Source organism: Amborella trichopoda, chromosome 8, assembly GCF_054954075.1.
Source record: "Amborella trichopoda isolate Santa Cruz 75 chromosome 8, AtrichopodaSantaCruz75HAP2 v2.0, whole genome shotgun sequence".
NCBI lineage: Eukaryota > Viridiplantae > Streptophyta > Magnoliopsida > Amborellales > Amborellaceae > Amborella > Amborella trichopoda.
This window is the reverse complement of record NC_142343.1, coordinates 8,734,069-8,752,947: the sequence shown is the minus strand read 5'-3', so window position 1 is coordinate 8,752,947 and position 18,879 is coordinate 8,734,069. Positions and strand designations below refer to the sequence as shown.

The following is an 18,879-nucleotide window of genomic DNA, read 5'->3' as shown; positions in this document are numbered from 1 at the left end:
TAGTAAGTTAAAGGGATTTGGTTCCCTTAAGCATGAACTCTAAAAGTAGATGCCTTTGTGCATAAAATTTTGAAGCCCCAAGAAATTGTATATTGCAAGGGTAGATCTCCATAGGTTGGAAGCCATGGAAGGCAATCTTGACATTATGTATTTGTAAAATGGTTGTGGAAAGCAACCTGGAGGTATTTTGTAGTACTCCAGTAGTCGGTAGCCATGGAGGGAAGTCTTGATATATTTTGTAATCCTCCAGCTGCTGGAGGCCATAGAAAGTACTTGTTAATTGTTTTTGAATTCCACTAGCTGTCAGAAGCCATGGTGGCAATCTTGATATATTTTGTATTCCTTCATGATTGGAACCCATGGAGGGCAATCCTGATACATTTTGTATTCCACGAGTGGTAAGAAGCCATGGAGGGGAATCTTAACCTATCATATATTTCTTCCAACAATCAGAAGTTATGGAAGGCACTTTTGGTATATTTTGTATTCCTCCAGTAGTAAGATGTGACGACAATCTTGATATATTTGGTATTTTCCTCTAGCGGTCCCAGGAGCAGTGGAGGGCAATCTTCATATATTCTCTATTCCTTCAGTGGTCAAAGCCGTGGTGTGTATTTCTTTAGTAGTCAGAAGCTGTGGATGCCAATCTTGATATATAGGGCTGTAACCCGGTGCTGGTCCCGCCTAAGCAAGGTCTTCTCGGGAGGGGTGAGATGAAAACGGTCCTAACCTTTGGCTTTTTATGCGCGAAGTAGCCGCTCTCAAGACTCGAACCTGCGCTTTTGCGCTGACTACCCGAGCTTTTTACCGTCACACCAAGTGACAGTCCCTGATATAATTTTTTGTATTCCTCCAGTAGTTAAAACATAAAAGCATGAACCCATATCTATCGAACTGTCTCCATTACCATACAGGGATCAAATCATGGAGTGAAATGGAAAAGCCCACTTTCACATGGTCACCGAACGAAGTGGGAGAACTCACTTTTACATAACTGCTTATGGTTACCATGAGAAACTCATTGCTAATCTCATACAAAATCATAATGGATCGGATAAAACGGTTCTCTCAAAGAACTGTTCCCACCAAGATATCCTCATGACACCCATGTTCTTACAACTGCAGTCCTCTTTCCCACAATTAGCACTACTCCTACATAACTATCCCATGCACATTCAGCAACAATATAGGGCTAGAAACGGGCCAAGCTAGCCTTAGCCCTAAGTTCTGCAAGGCTGGTTCGGCGCCTTGGCTCTGGCTCGGCCTTGAACTAGGGACTTACTACAGGCACAACAGCAGCATCTATGATTGAATAAGGGAAAATATATTACTGTATTTTATCTAAACTAATAAAATGCATGTACATGTATTCTCGTAATGCCTTTCAAGCTGAAGCACCAGACACCTTAGATATGTTGGCCAGCAACACTCTACCACTGCCAATGTAACAGTGTGGTTTTCCTTATTCTCCTGCACTTTTTGGTTTCTTGTGAGTGAGACACTCTGAGCCATGGTAGATTCTTTGCAGGGCTGCTTGATTTAGCAATGGTTTTCTCCAGGGCAGATGATCCTTTTCAATTATTTCAGAGCATCAAATCACAGTTGCAAGCCACAGGGGCAATTATCTCAAAATGGGCACAATACGAAAAAATTCAGAAATTAAATCATATTTGCTACAATTTTGCCAGATTTTCCTCTTTTATTGCTTTGCCTGCACTAATGCTTCAATGAATTAACAAGTTTAATTGGCTTTTTATTTCCACAAACAATAAAACCAGAAAAAGAAGAATCCATGATAAATCAACTCTGGCATATCCAAATTACATTTCCCATCAAAATGTATAAACTCATTGCAATCAAACTTATCATTAAAACCTTACAGGGTGCGGTTAATATGAGGTTTTCGACATCGTCCATTTTAATTGAATGGTATAGATTTGACGTATATTTTAAGACACTGCCGAAAAGGTAATACGTCTTCTAGGATAATGTCAAATCTATACCGTCCAAATAAAACAGTCAGGAACCTTATGTAAGCTTTTTCCAAACTTATAAGGATTATTAGGGGTGCTAAATGGGTCTGGTCGAGATCTAGGTCTGGACATCAGAGAACCTGTTAGCTGCCTGAAGGCTTATATATTTAATGGTCAACTAATGCATGAGAGAGCTCCATGCTCTTAGCTTACAGGGCTCAAGCCGAGCTGAATATTTCACATGCAATTATCCATGGTAATATCTACGTTTGCAGTTCAGATAATGAATTACAAAAGAGAAACAATCCAAATTTCTGAAGTAAGAATTTTCTTTTGATTTAAGTCATTCCATTTGTAAATTACATACATAGGGCCAACTCACCCATACAGTAAGAATTGGACCAGTGATCGGCAATTCCGATTTGGATTACTGATTTTTCAAGCAATGCATCAAACTAGAAAGAACATCAAGGACAAAGAAAAATTTCAGTTCATGGACAGGGTTCAGTGCTCCAAAAAAATCACCATGAACTGGATAACATCTCAGGGATAAAGTCTATAGGCAAAAATGGACCTCGAATAACCTTTTTCAGGATCCATGAGCCACAAGAACAGAGAACCATATTTTTTCGCGAATCCATGCAAACCAAATGCTAAATTCCCGTTAAAACCAGTTCTTGTACCCATTCCTCCATTTATTCTTTATCGGAAAAAGAAAACAAATTCACCTACAGTAAACCATCACTGAGTTTCTTTCTTCTCTAGTTCATTCAGTTCAGTATCTTTTTTCTCAGGGTTACCAGCTTGTCCCTCTTTTTGATCCAATTCAGCAGAGGCTTTCTTTTCCAACTCCTTCTCTGCCCTAAGTATCGGCTCGTAGTAATCGGAATGCTCATCCATGCATTTCCTGAGCAAACCAGTGATCTCAGAGCACTTCTCAACAATGTTCTCCTTGTTCTTCTCTCCATCTTCCACACACTTTTCCCATGCTATAAATTCATCTCTGCAACCTCCTCCTTTCATGAACAAGCAGAAGCCACACTCTCCATCTTCCTCTTCTCCTTCTCCCTCTCCCTCTCCTGATCCGTGCTCGATCTCTGAAGCTACTTTTTCCATTCGATTTTCTTCAACTCGAATATTTTCTAGGGTTTTGGAAATGGGATTCTGAGACTGAGAAGACGAATCTATTGGTGATGGAGCCGGAGGAATTTCTATAGTCTCTGGTTTATCAGAGACATGATCCCCTCTGGAATCTTCCGTCTCAAAGCCACCATTTTTCCCCTCTTCTGGATCCAGTTCTGCAGAGGCTTGCTCTTCCATGGCTTTCTCAGCCCTAAGAATCGGTTCATAGTAAGCAGAATGCTCATCCATGCATTTCTTGAGATAACTCGTGACCTCAAAGCACTTCTCAACAATATCCTCCTTCTTCGTCTCCCCTTCTTCCACGCACTTCTCCCACGCTATAAACTCTTCTCCGCAACCTCCTCCTTTCATGAACAAGCAGAAACCGCATTCTTCTTCTTCAACTTCCACTCCTGCTCCATCTCCCGATCCTTGGTCGAGCTCTGAAGCTCCGTTATCCATGGCGTCCTTGTTTTCTAGTGTTTCAGGATGGGGATGCTCTGATGGAGCAGACATGGTTAATGGAGACAGATGAAAGAAATTCTCGGTTTTTGGTTTAAACCCCAAGCCATAACCTTGACCAAACTTAACGAAGACTCGTTTCCACATTTTGAAAGTTTGGGAATCGAGTCCACGCATATTCGAGTCACCGGCACGAAGTAGTTCGGGCCATTGTCACCAAAACGGGACTATCAATAAATCGGCTCATCATAAATTCGAAAATAAATCGTTTTTTTTTAAAAAATTCGGATGAAAAAATCGGATAAAAAATATATATAAGCAAAATTACTTCATATAAAGATATCGCTAATATATTGGATTAGGCTCAAAAAATTAGATAAATTTATAATATTATAAATTTTGAAATTCTAAAAAATAAAAATTATGTTAAAGCCATCAATAACTAGTTCATCCATAAAAATTTTACTAGACTAATATAATTAAGTCAATTAATTTATATGCCTCGTGGCTGTCATCTAATATTAAATACATAATTAACTAGTATATACCAAAAAAAAATGTACCATCTAAATCTACCCATTAAATAATTTAAGAAACATCACACCTACTTATTACGTACCAAAAACTAATATACTATATAAATTTATTCATTAAATACTGTAACTATGGTATGATGACAAATATACTATATAAATTTACTCATGAAATACTTAAACATCACACATGCTTAGCAGGTACAAAAAAAAACATAATTTTTGTTTTCTCATTACAGTGATTTAACTATAGTATGGTGACTATGGTCACTCCATAACTATAGTTGACGTTTATAAACTTCTTTAATTGAAAAGATGCTCGTAGAAATTTCGGTTTCACATCTATGTCTTTACGGTAGTGTTCGCAATACCGGCCGACCTAACCGGTAACTGCAGTTAGATCGGAACCAGTTTTGGGCGATTTTGGTGATCAACCGATATTTTAAACTTTACATACAATACTACTTCGATTTTATATCAGATATATTAGAATGGTTTATTGGTTAGAGCTTTTTTCTTTTAAGAATTCATTTCATTGTTGATTCAAAAAATTATTGTCCATAGAAATTGAACTTGAAACAAGTCAGGGGGGAAGAGAGAGAGGGAGAGATAAGAAGAGAAGGTAGAGAGGGACTGAGAGCTAGGCCGCATGCTCGATTGAGGGAAAGAGAAAATGAGAGACAAATGAGAAATAATAAAGAAAGAGAGAGAGAGAGAGAGAGAAGAAGAAGAAGAGAAGAGAGAGGTGACTCGCAGTAGCTAGGCCGTCGGCTCGATAGAGAGAGAGCGAGAGAGAAAGGGGAAAGAAAGAAAGAGAAAGAAGAAAAGAAGAGAAGATAAGAGAGAGAGAGGGACCGGCGGCTAGGCTGCCGACTCAATTGAAAGAGAGAGTGAGAGAGAGAAGGGAGGAAAGGATGAAGAAACAGAGAGAGAAGTCGGGCCGTGTAAGAGAGGGGGAAGAGAGAGAAGGGAAGAAAGGAGGGAGAAGGAGAGAGGGGAAAAGAGAAGAGGGAGAAGTTGGGTTGGCGGCTAGGTCGAAGTGGGAAGTTCAGGGTGGGAGGTGAGAAGTCCCAAGGGTAGTGGCTTATAAGGGGAAAGTTTTCTCTCTCCTCTCTCTACAGAAAAGGTAAAGAGAAAAAAATACAAGCTAAAAGAAACTCAAGCTAGAGAAACTCAAGCTAATTTTTTAACTTATGGGGGAATTATCGTTCAATTCATTAACCTCTTCCAACCTTTTTTTTCCAAAAGCCAAGAAAGAGGGATTACAAATGACTGCATATGTATTTATAGCATTCCCTTGAAACAAGGGTGGATACTCAAAACTAAACCTAATTGTTTGAAATTACATTTTTCTTTATTTTGACTTTAATTCTCGTTTTTTGCCCTTGCCCACAATCTTTCAAATGACAAGATGGTCCCCAAAAAGTAGCCATGAACCATGATAATCTTTTGGGGCTCGTTTCGGGTCCTTCTGGCAACTTTTCGGGAAAAAGAATAACGCGAAAGAGATGACCTCGACGAGGTCATCGTTTTGATATGCCATTTGATCCGCGAATCGAAGTTTCGAGCCTTCAACAAAATTCGTCAAAACACAAAAAACTTGTGTTCTTAGATCTTAGATTTCATCAATTTATTGACGTTTCACCTCGATTTCTCTATCATAAAACGACGAGGAAGTCACCATGATCGTTTGGTGACAAGAATGACTTGATTTGATGACTGGATCACCACTTTCCAAATTGGGGAATTTGTTGGAATATGGATTTCGGTAGCCGAAAAATGCCTCTTTTGTAACCTCAAAGTACTACCCTTCCTGCCATTCATCATGTGCGATGTTTAGCTCGAATCGAAGCCCTCGACCTTACGGTCACAATGGTCCTGCTTTCAAGCCGATCCTAGGTCAGAACTCCATGATGTGGCCCCTTGATTAAAGGGATCTCCTTCTTTCAAAAATCTGTAACACATGAGTTATTTTGGACAACTTCTCTCTAAGATTTCTTTTGTCTCATGCCACCTCGTGGGCCGTTCCATATATCAAAACATGCACGTCGACGAGACGAATGTCTCCCTGAAATTTGGGCTCATTTCAACTTAAGATGGAGAAGATATGACCATTTGAATGTGATCCCAAAATCATAAGACAATTTCCATAAACGAAAACTGGTTCACCAAGGGTGTACCAGAATAGTGTGGAACCAATCATTTTTTGGTAAGTTGGCTATAGAATGGTCCAGAAGAGTATGAATGAGCCAAAATTTGATATCCATAAGTTTTTAGGTCTTCTGAATCCAATGGAAGTGCTCTGGTGTTTATTTGAAGCTACGGCAATAGGGCTGTAGTTACAAGATCTTCTTTTAGCACGTTAGCGGCAGAATTTGAAAACTGGTTTTGTGTCTGATCCAGCTTAACTTCGTCGGATTGCGACGAAACTTGGCGGGCATTCTTAAAGCACCAAAATCCGTGTTTTCATGCATTATGGGACCGATCTAATCCCTTTGACAATTTTGCTCCAGATCAGAGCTTATTCTACCGATGCTTATGTAGTCCACTTGCATTTTTGGTACCTATGGCCCTAGGTTGCGATTAGCTTCCCCCTTATTCGCTCCGGGGATTCAAGTGTTGGAAAATACCCATCAATAGCTTGTCTCGCCGAATGTTGTGCTTCGAGAGAAGCGAGAAGGATAACATTTGGAATCAAAATTGGTCCTTCAACTTTAGTTTTTCTTCTTGGCCACAAGCATCAACACGACTGACAAAGGGAAAATCACACGAAGCTTCTTCCTTGGGGGGTGACCAAGGTGCTTCAACAGCTGGGGGGCTTGTTTAAGGGCTTGTGGACCCAAGACCGTCAAGACTTTGGGGAAGAAGAGGCTTGAGCTACTAGTGGGACCCTTACATAAGGGCTTGTAAACCCACTTCAGGAGCTCTTCTTTTTGGTTCCAACAACTGGGGGCCTTGCTTAAGGGCTTGTAGACCCAATTAGTCAGAATCAAGGTCTGTCTGGCAGTCAGGGCTCTTGCTTAACGACTTTCTTCCCAATCAGTCAGGTTTGCTTTTTCAGTCTTTTGGTGGGGGCCTTGTTTAAGGGCTTGTAGACCCACTTCAAAAGATGTGTGTGCCTTAGATAGACAGTCAAGGGGCCCTTGATGGGCGCTACACCAGGGTTTGGGTTTGTTCGACGGGAAGGGTACCACTTTGGGCCCCATCCTACCGGGTCCAGTCGAGGGCTTTTTACTAGCCTGTTCCGAAAAGTCTAGGCCTGTCGATAGGAAGGGATTTTGGCAAGGCCTTGAAGCCCTAGTCTCACTGAACCTAGTCAAGGGTGTTTGTTGGCCAGCCTGAAAAGTCTAGATTGACAGCAACTCGGAACCTTAAGGAGCCTGCTACCTTGAATGTCAGTGAGGGGTGTTGGTCTGACTTGACAGTCAACCGCCTCTCGGGAGCGTCCTTCGCTTGTCGAAATGAATTTTCTTATTTTTTGTGACTTCTTGAGAATGGGCTGCTTTGGCATGGAACTCTGCCTTGCTTTCTTGGCATGTTTTCTGACTTCTGGGTCTTTTTCATGGATTGAACCAGGATGCTGGAGTTTTCTTAAGCTCTTTTTGAGTTCTGGTAGTGTGTACTTAACTCCCAAACTGCTAGGAATTTTCATCTGAAGAGCCGGCTGAAGCCACCTACGGAGGCGAACGTTGCATCAACCTGCTTATTGGTCCAAATGCCCTTTCGGGTTTTCACCTGAACAAGGGAAGTGGCGCCATAAAACGGTTTTCACCAACTTCCTTCTTTTATTGGGCTCTTCTACCCATGACCTCACGTCCATGTCCATCTTCTTTTTCCATTTTTACTCACGGTGCCCTTTCGGGTTTTCACCATGCCTGGTTTCTTTATTTACATAACACTTTTACTCGTGGTTTCATGACCATGACCGTCTGTAATTTTTACTCATGGTGCCCTTCCGGGTATTCACCATGCCCTTTTTTTTCTTTTAAGAACTATTACCCATGATTTCATGACCATGTCTGCTTATGTTTATTTTATATATATATATATATATATATATATATATATATATATATATAGGGAAAAGATGGGATTAGCTCACTAGCTGATATGAACATATGAGCCCAACGATCTATATTGAATCTGGGCCAATCTGACGATCACGGATGTTCGATAGTGCTTGAATTTTAGTTTTTTTTTCTACACATCCAAATCACTTGAAAATTTAGGTGTGTGTTCTTCTCATCAAGGCGCACCTAATAAAAATATAAAAAAAATTAAAAATAACTAAAATACCCCTCGAAGCTATTCACAAGTATTTTGGTCAATTTATTTCATGTAATACATGTTGTTGATATTTTTCAAAGATTCACCTATTTTTTATGAACACACGCCTAAAATTTCAAGTAATTTGGATTAGTAGAAAAAAAAACTAAAATTCAAACACTACTAGACATCCATGATCATCAGATCGGTCAATATTCAATCTGGACCGTTGGGCTCATATGTTCATATGAAATAATGGGTTAATCCCATCTTTTTTCATATATATATATAAGATATTCTAAACTTCACAACCCTTCAATTTACAAAGGTTCAAGATAGCGAGAGTTGTGAATGGTGGATTTATTAATTGTGCAGTCTATTTTTTTAAGAAAGTTACTTTTGTGAGGTAATTTTGTAAATATTACTACAAGATAAAGGATACTTTTGTCATATTCATAAGGGGTAAAATTGAATTTTTAACTAAAAGACAAAAGCACTCTACAAATAAAGTTCCAAGACACTAACTTCAAAAATGCCATTGTACTTTTGTAAAAATTTCAAATTTACCCTAGCTTAATAGTAAAGTTACCTATTTAAATAGTTGTTTATTAAAAGGGCAATGATTGTTTTGATAAAGGCAACCATCACAACCCCTTCTAACTTGAACCTTATATATATATATATATATATATATATATATATATATATATATATGTAGGTTTTGTTAGGCTACACCACTTGTGGTATAAAGTGCTCAACATTTTTAGACATTTAGACACATTTATCCTATAGTATAGCAACTTTTTGTTTAGGGGTATTTTAAGTAATTAGTCAAGGGTAAACTAGAAAATCCTAATAGAAACAAAAACATTTATTAACAATAGTGGATAATGACATCACCAATATGGTGTATGACATTACCCACAAGATGGATTAATTATTTTTAACTACTAATATAATGCCACTATTTTCTTATAAAAATATCTATTTTGCCCTTCTAAATGACCAAAAATGCCCCAACTTGAAAAAGTTTGTATTACAATTCAAGGGCATTTTAGTATCAAAAAATGTTAAGCACTTTAAGCACATATGGGTGCGATTTGTATAGAGCCTAGGCTCTAAACAATCAAATTAGAGCCTACCTTCAAATAGTGTCTAGAAATGTGGTTTTAATATTGAAAATCTTTGTGATAGCCTTAAGTTATATTTTGATATTAATTTATAAAGTTTAAAGCTTCAAAAACAATGTAGATTGACAACTCTATGAAAACTTGAAAATGTTAGGAATTAACGATCCAAAATTATGTTACAAAATACACTATCTCCATAACTTGAAATCTATTTTTTTTCTCATGTCGCGTCTTGATGTCGAGATGGTCAATTTGTAGACATTTCAGCATCAAAACAAACTCTTCTAGTGAAATTTTTGGGGTAGGCTTAAATTTGATTGTTTAGAACCTCAGCTCTCTCTCTCTCTCTCTCTCTCTCTCTCTCTCTCTCTCTCTCTCTCTCTCTCTCTCTCTCTCTCTAGACGTGTGTTCATAAAAAATAGGTGAATCTTCAAAAAATATCAAAAAAGTTTTTTACATGAAATAAATTGATCAAAATACCCCCGAAAACTTTTGGGCGGTATTTTGATCACTTTTTCACAAATAATGTTTTTTATATTTTTATTAGGTGCACCTTGATGAGAATAACACTTACCAAAAATTTCAAGTGATTTGGATTTGTAGAAAAAAAAAATTCAAGTACAATCGGACAACCGTAATCGTCAGATCGGCCCAGATTCAATCTGGGCCGTTGGGCTTATATGTTCATATGAGCTAGTGAGCTAAACTCAGCTTTTTCCTATATATATATATATATATATATATATATATAACTGGGGCAGTTGATGGATGATGATGGGAGTGGATGGCGGTCTTATGGTGGCCATGGAGTGAGCACGGGGTGACTGGACTCACCGGGGAACATGGCATGAAACCCTTTGTGAAGGATGAATGGAGTTGTAACGAAAGGTGTGGCTCACTGAGGGAGTTGGAGTGAGTTTCTAAGTGATGAGGGTGATCCACTAGGGAATGGTGAGTTTCATGTATGATGAAAGGAATGGTGAGTGCGGAGGTGATGTGACTCATTGGGGATGGTGGGCATGGAGATGATGCACCTCATTGGGCATGGTAAGCATGGTAATGGCGTGACTCACCGGGGATGGTGGGCCTCGAGATGATGTGACTCAATGGGGATGGTGAGCATGAAGGTGGTGCAACTCACCGAGGATGGTGAGTGGGTGCACGCGCACATGAATGGAGCGCACACGTGTGTGCGTAGAAAGGGGTAGAAAGAAAGTCAGGTGCATGAGAGAGGGCAGATAGGGGTCGTGCGGGCTGTAGCCCGGGGATGGAGCTCGTCTCTACCCGTGTGCCAAAGAAAGGAAGAGTGTGCATGCTCGCACGCAAGAGAGACAGGGAAAGAGGTGGTCAGGTTCGGGCTCGTGGCAAGAGGCCCAGCCCAGCCCGTTGCGGCGGGAGAAGCCATGCCCACTGGGCGTGTGTGAGGGACGGAGATCTCGGGCTCGAGTTAGGTGGCTCAGCCCGACCCACTATGTACGCGCACAGGGGACCTGGTCTCGGGCTCGGGGCAGGCGGCCCAGCCCGACCCACTGTGTAAGAGAGGGGCGTGTACGTGTAAGGCGCGTGGAGGGGAGCTCGTCTCGGGCTTGGGCTCGGGGTAGGCGGCCCAACCCGGCCCACTACGAGGGAGGAGAGGAGAGAGAAAAATAGGGTCTGTCGGGCCCTAAATGGGCTCGACTGCCCTTTTGGATAGCAGATACGGCCTTTCTTGCTCAGCGGATTTATCTGCACATCATGGCGCTAGTTTCGCGATTCTGATGCCATTTGACCCCCCGTAAACCGTTTTGCCCCTGACCCAATTTTGGTTTAAAGATGGGACCCAAGGGCAGTGGGGTCTTTTTGCTTAATCCTTTCCCAAAATGCCCTCCTCCTTTCTTCAAAATGACGCAAAAAATGCTCAGGGATGATATTGGAATATATAATTTGTGAGGGATGGTGGGGAAAAATAAAAAGAACTTTTTTTGAAGGGGGTATATAATGGTGAAAGGGGGTCCACTTTTGGTCTATCTCACTCATTTTTAAAATTTCAGAGAGATAAATTGGGAGAGCGATCTATAGTTGGGACACAGGTTTTTTTGGAGGCTTCGAAGCACGATTCTTTTCCTCACATAGTAGGGTTTGATGGCCAAGGCATCCAGTACTAGAGAGTTTGGTAAGCTCCTTTCCCTTCCATGCTCTTTTCTTTCCATGTCTTCCTAGTACTCATGTTAGCACATTTAAATGCTCTTTCTTGGCACTTGGCATTCTTTTGTGCTCTTTAAGCATTTTTGCATCCTTTTGAGCACTTTTAACGCTTAGTTAGCGCTTTTGGTGCTTTTTAAGCATTATGGGCACTTTTTGTTTATTTTAAATGCTTTTCAAGCACTTAGAGTGCTTTTTGAGCATTTTAAGTGTTTTTGAAGCATTTTAATCACTTTTAAGCATTTTAAGTGCCTTTTAAAGCATTTTGAGCGCCTTTTAAGCATTTGAAGCACTTTTTGAGCATTTTAAATGCATGCTAAGCATTTCTGATGCTTTTGGAGTGCTTTTAATGCTTTTTAAAGGACTTTTGATGCTTTTTGGGCATTTTTAATGCCTTCTTAGCCCTTTTAGCATGGATTTCACTTGACTGAAAGGGGGCTCTACTGGGGTTTGTCTGACTTGGGTACGTCCCATAGTTCAGTTCCCTGAGCATCCTCCAGGGTGCCTTGTCTTAGAAGGGCACATTTTTTTGTCAAAAGTCCAGTTTACAAGGGAGATGTTGCCGAATTTTTGCGAGGCCCTATATCTTATTTTCTGTGACTTTTCTCTGAGTTTTTGTAAACCCCTGTCTTATTGGAATATTGTTCTTGTCGTGCTTTTCCTGATGACGTGCCCCGCCGAATGACCACCCGTCGAGTAGCTAGGACCTCTGGAGGCCCGAGGATGAAGAACACAATGGGCAATGATACCGTAGAGGATGTCATTGTCATTGTGGACGATGAGCCTCCCGTGGCAATGGTTGAAGAGGAACTGGCGGACGCAATTGACATCAATCCGAATGAACCATCATCCTCATCTCAACCACCTTAGTCGAAGGGAGGAGTTAGGATGCTACCCCATTCTGGTCGGGTTCTCTTTACCCTTGCTTGGTTTACTACCTGAGTGCCAAGATCAACATCATGGAATATGGGAAAGAGATCCTGAAGGCTATTCACCGTCGCATAGGCAAGTCTTCCCTCAAGGAGTTGATACAACTCCCTAGACTCTTGGAGAGGACCGCAGAGGATCTAATGGCCTTTGGGGTGCTTGAGGCTTATAAGCTCAAGAGAATCATGGAGAAACTATCTCAAATTGCGGGGGTGATACTGTAGCTAGAAAGGCTGATCTCAACACTGAATCCGTCCGTCAATCCGCTACTTGATTTCTACTTGGATCAACCCCCTATCTTTGGTTATGCCAAAGGTCTCCTGGAGCAGTTGAAGAGCGACTTGACATATCAGGAAGGTTGTCACCCAACCCTCGAGGTTCACTCGTTAAAGGAGGGTGAGTATGCTGCTCTTGGTGGGATTTCATTTCGAGACAATGAGGCCGGTATGCTCGTTCTCCAGCATCATATTGCCGAGATGAAGGCTCTACTATCCCAGGTCAGCGAGGAGATGTGTGACCTCCCACCGACTAATTTTGAATCGGGCCCTTCCCTTTATTAGCAAGTCAAGTAGGCTTTCTCAAAGTAGTCGAACTGAAGGATAGACTGGCGATTAGGCAACGCGTATCTGCTGAGATTGGCACTCACAAGGAGTGATTGGCAGACTGCCCCTTACGTGCTCCTACCAGCAGTACTTGTCGAGGCTCTAGTCTTTGTTTAGTTTTAGTTTGCTCCCTTCCCTACCTTTCATCACAGTGTAAATTCCACTACGAGGATCTAGGCTATGGTCTTTGAGGATGCATGCTCGCTCCTAAGACAAGGGCTTCGAGATCAAGAGCCCTTTATTTTGTAACCTTCATTTTGTGGTGGATTGAAAGCCTTTGTCTTCTTGCGTTAATTGTCACCTGTCTTTTTTTCCTCCCCATGGTCTTGCATGCTTTATTTCTCTCACTTTCATGATACGGGTATTTTTGCCCCCAGTCGCTGCTTCTTTTAAGGGCGGTGGGTTGTTGAAATCTTCCTTGTAGACACATTCGCTCCTCACATGCCTTGGACTTGAATACCCCTTCAGGTTTTCGTTCAAGCCTTTAGGGCATGCGCCATTTTTGTGAAACCCTGTGGCGCTTGTGCCCCTTTTTGTTTTTCTGCTCACAATGCCCTTTCGGGTTTTCTTCTTGTCCATTTTTTTGATAATTTTGCCCATGATGCCCTTTCGGGTTTTTGTCATGTCTATCTTTTTGGGGAGGCACTTTTAGGGTCATGCCACCGAGACCGTATCAGCAGTGTGTTTTAAGGTCATACACCAAGACCTGAGGGTATGTTTAAGGTCGCGCCCCCAAGACCATTGGTCATGGGTAGTACCTCTTCAGATAGTGGCCGTTGATGGGTGAAATTGCTTCTTCCCCATCAAGACGAGCTAGAACATACGCTCTATTTGGGAAGGCCTTCTTTACCACAAATGGACCTTCCCATTTTGGTTCGAGCTTGCCCTTGTGTCGACCATGCATGACGATTGGTCTTCTTACTGCTAGGACCAAGTCACCGATGGTAAATGAGCAGACTCTGACAACCTTGTCAAAGGCTCGTCTCACCCTGCCCTGATGGATTTTAAGGGTTTGCTAAGCTTCACAACTCTTCTCATCAAGTGCATCCAGCTCCTGGTAGCGAAGCTTGGTTCGCTCATCTTTGGTCATGCCATGATGTATGGCGATGCGAAGAGAAGGGAGTTTAACTTCAAGGGGCAAAACATCTTCATTCCCGTAAACCAAGGAATAGGGGGTGGAATCAATAGTGTTCCGTGTAGTGGTGCGGTAATCCCACAAAACTTCGGGAAGCTTCTCGTGCTAGTTTTTCTTTGTCTTAGATACCGACTTCCGAAAGATACTACAGAGGGCCTTGTTGAAGGCCTCGGCTAAACCATTTGCTCGGGGGTTGTACATAGTAGAGTACTTCCACTCAAATCCAAACTGGTTAACCAAGCGATTGATGCACTGACTTCTTAATTGGGGTACATTATTCAATGTGATCCGGTCGGGTACATCGAATCGATAAATGATGTGAAGCCACATGAAACTAGCTGCTGCGATCTCGGAGACCTACCTTAGAGGGATTGCTTCGGCCCATTTAGAAAAATGATATGTGGCGACCAGGATGAAGATTTGACTCAGAGCTGAAGGGGGATCGATAGGTCCTATGATATCCATGCCCCAATGTGAGGGGGGTCATGGCGTCATTGTAGGGTGAAGGGGTTCCGACACCCGATGAATGAAGTTTGCATGTATTTGGCATACTTGACATCTCTTGACATGGGTTAAGGAATCTACAACCATCGATGGCCAATAATACCCCAACCTACGGATCCACTCACAAAGCTTAGGGCTAGACTGATGGAGCCTGCAAATCCCGGTGTTACCTCTTCAACCCGACTCTTTCATATCAATGCATGTAAGAAGGATGCCATCGAAGGAACATCGAAAGAGGACATTTCCTTCAAGTAGGGTGTGCTTGGTGGACCTCCTTCGTATGTTGTTGTGCTCGACATGATCATTTGACAGTTGGTTATGCTTGACGAAGTTGATTATGCCTTCCCTCCAATCTTCAACTTGTTCGACCTCAGCACATAACGGGTCAAAGAATTCCAATTCTTGTTTCTCGGGCACAGGGGCCAGGACCTGCTTGGCCTCTTTTTCAGCTTTGAGGGCATCTTTGGCAGCAAGTAGTGCCCCGAATGGGGAAGGAGGGCATTTTGGAAAGAGGACCCTTTCGTCATCTATGTCTGCCTCCTCAATCAGCTCTATATGTCTCCATTCTGCGACCCATATATGCATGGGTTCTCTCGATGCGACCTGGATGATTGCGTCGAGCTTAGTAAGGGCATCGACCTAGGAGTTCAACCTATGGGGAACAAGCCCGAGAGAAAAATCATCAAGCAGCACCATCAAGGCCTTAGCAGTGTCATGATAAGGCTTGAGACTGTCGTTCCTTATATTATATATTCCTTTGAGCTGCCGTATTACCAACTCGGAATCACCAAAAATGGCAAGCCATTCTAAGTTCAGGTCAATGGCAATCTCGAGCCCTCTTATGATATTCAGCCTTGTTGTGCGAGCCAAACTTTGTGAGAGAGAAGGACAAGGGGATAACACCATCTTGAGGGGTTGAAAACACCATCTTGAGGGGTTGAAAACACCACACCGGCGCCACCTCGTCCTGATTGGAAGGCTCCATCAAAGTATATCTTCCAATCATAAGATTGCTCTGTGTAGAACACTTATTCATCAGGGAGGTCACTTGACAGGGGGGAATCTGTCGGCAGGGGGTGCGCAGCCAAGAAGTCGGCTAGATCTTGGCCTTTGACGGCTTTCTGCGACGTATAAGTAATATCGAATTCCATCAATAATAGTGACCACTTTGCTAAACGGCCCGACAAGCAAGGTAATGACATAAGGAACTTGATGGGATCGGCCCGTGAGATGAGTTGGACTCCATGGGTGAGAAAATAATGGTGAAGCTTTTGGACCCCGAAGATCAAAGCCATGCACATTTTCTTGATCGGGGGGTAATTCTTCTCAACCCCTTGCATCCTGCGACTGAGGTAATATAGGGCGGTTTCCTTCCCTTCTTCAATGTGTTGTGCTAGGAGTGCACCAAGTGAATCATCAAGAGAGTCACATATAGAATGAGGGGTTTCCCTGGCACAGGCGTGGAAAGTATCAGTGGGTTTAGCAAATAAGCTTTGATGTAGTCTAAGGCTGATTGACATGTCTCATCCCACTCGAAGGATGCATCTTTTCTCAATAAGTGTGTAAAGCGTTCACAAAGCCCTGTGAGATTAGCAATAAATCTCTGTATATAAGCAAGCTTGCCTTGAAGAGACCTGAGCTCTTGAAGATTCGTCGGTGGTGGCATCTCTTGGATTGCCTTGATTTGACAGGCTCGTCTCCAATCCTCGATACCGGGCAATGAACCCCGAGAACTTCTCAGACCGGACACCAAAGGCACATTTTAAGGGATTTATTTTAAGCTCATGAAGACGAAGCCGCTCGAATACCTGTTTGAGATCTCGAATATGGGTATCCCTCTCTTTTGATTTCATCACCAGATCATCCATGTAAAATTCCACTTCTTTATGCAGCATATCGTTAAAGATGGTAGTAATGGTTTGCTGGTACATGGCACCTGCATTCTTCAACCCAAATGGCATCATCGTATAACAGAAAACTCCTTCGGGAGTCAAGAAAACAATGACTTCCTCATCTTCAGGTGCCATACTTATCTGGTTATACCCCGAGTATCCATCCATGAAGGAGAAGGCTTGACAGTGAGTCGTGGTGTCAATGACCATTTCGGTGAATGGCAATGGGAAGTCGTCTTTCGGACATGCAACATTCAAGTCGTGAAAGTCGATGCAAACCTTGATTTACCCATTTTTCTTCTTAACTGGCACAACATTGGCCAACCACTTCGGGTATTTGACTTCTTGAATGAAACATGCTTCCTTGCGTCTGCTTATTTCAGCATCAATTTGAATTTCAAGATCAGATCAAAACCTTATTGACTTTTGCTTCACAAATTTAAAGGATGAGTCAATATCGAGCTGATGGACTGCAATCTGAGGGTCAAGACTGGGCATCTCATGATAGTGCCATGTGAAGACGTCTCAGTTTACTCACAGTAAGGTAGCATAAGCCTCTTTTTAGCTAGGCGACATGATAGCCGAAATGAAGGTCGGTCTAGGGTTAGACTCATCACCCAGATTTATCTCTTCTAGGTAGCCTGTCCTCCATCTTCCAAACTTCAGGGGCTTTATACATGTGGACCCCATATTGTAGAAATGTGGTCCATCCTGCATGGAAAGGGAAATAGTCAAAATATCAAGAGGAATTGTACCGGTAAAGCCAAAATATTAATGATCCCACATGAGCATATTATCCACTCACGCCCAAAACAACCCTAAGTGGTAACATATTTATAAGATCAAAATTTTGGCAATATAACTTCCCGAAAAGATCTCAAAGGCTAAAAAAAAAAAAAGGAGATTCATGCATATTTTGTTAAGGAAAAAGTTTATATAGGGTTGCAACCTTAAAATGTAGAATTACCAATGTCCTCAAAAATCCATCAGAAAGGTTGTTTTAATGTTGAAAAACCCTCTAATTAATCATCTCGACGTCCAGATATATGAATATAAAAAAAAAAAAAAATTTTGAGTCACATAAATAGTGCATCTTGCACCACATTATCTAAACAATCAATTTTCAAGATTTTCATATGTTTATAGATCTACTTGATTTTAACCAGTTTTGAAGTTTAAAATTTTATAATTAGGGATAATGATAGGTTTTCAAACAATCATAAAAATTATTTATACCAAAATTATATGTTATGATAAAATTTGGAGGTGCACCTTAATTGGATTGTTGAATGTTGCAACCATATAGAAACCACACCATTTTGTAAAGGAAAAAGTTTATATAAGGTTGCAACCTTACCTCTACAGCTACGGATGCACCTAAAAAATCCATCGGAAAAGATAGTTTTAATGTTGAAAAACCCTTTGATTGATCATCTCGACATTGAGATGTATGACCATGAAAAAAAAAAAGATTTTAAGTCTCATAAATAGTGCATTTTACAACATATTATCTACACTGTCCCATTTTCAAGATTTTCGTATGTTTACAGATCTACTCGACTTTAACCATTTTTTAAATTGAAAATTTTATAATTAGATATAAAAACATATGTTGAGATAATCCTAAAAACATTTTACATCAAAATTATATACCATGATAAAATTTGAAGGTGCACCTTACCTCTACAGCTATGGATGGATGGGCATGCCAACTGTACCCTTTTGTAAATGCTTGAAAAGAATATCTTCTTTTAAGTTGTCTACTCTTTGGATCAAATTTAAGTGTCTAGAGGCTCAAATTCATATTATATTTCCTATAACTACTCATATAATTGGAACCCAAAAATCGAATAATCCTTTGAAGTAGCTAAATATACAGATTTCTCAAAAGCAACCCATGGGGCACACGTGTATCTTTCAGAAATTCAGACAACCAAATACCCGATATTTTATAATTTTAATGGCGCCTGCATTTTCCGAAATATGTTTTCCTAAAACTGGGCAGCTTACAAAATTAAACTTCTTTCCTCAACTAATTGTCAATTAAAGAGGGACATCTCCGTTGCATTACTAATAAATAAAGGCAAATAATTAATTAATTTCCAGACATAGTTATTCACGAGATATTGTGGTTATAAATTGCGCGATCACC

General features: G+C 41.1%; 1 protein-coding gene across 1 annotated transcript; it reads right to left on the bottom strand.

Annotated features, from left to right (window-relative positions):
* Positions 1 to 2,284: 2,284 nt before the first annotated feature.
* Positions 2,285 to 3,641, bottom strand: LOC18436111 (uncharacterized). Its single transcript, XM_006846136.4, has one exon. The coding sequence runs from the start codon at positions 3,609 to 3,611 to the stop codon at positions 2,715 to 2,717; it is 897 nt and encodes a 298-aa protein (XP_006846199.1). The 5' UTR covers positions 3,612 to 3,641; the 3' UTR covers positions 2,285 to 2,714.
* Between the last annotated feature and the right edge of the window lie 15,238 nt (positions 3,642 to 18,879).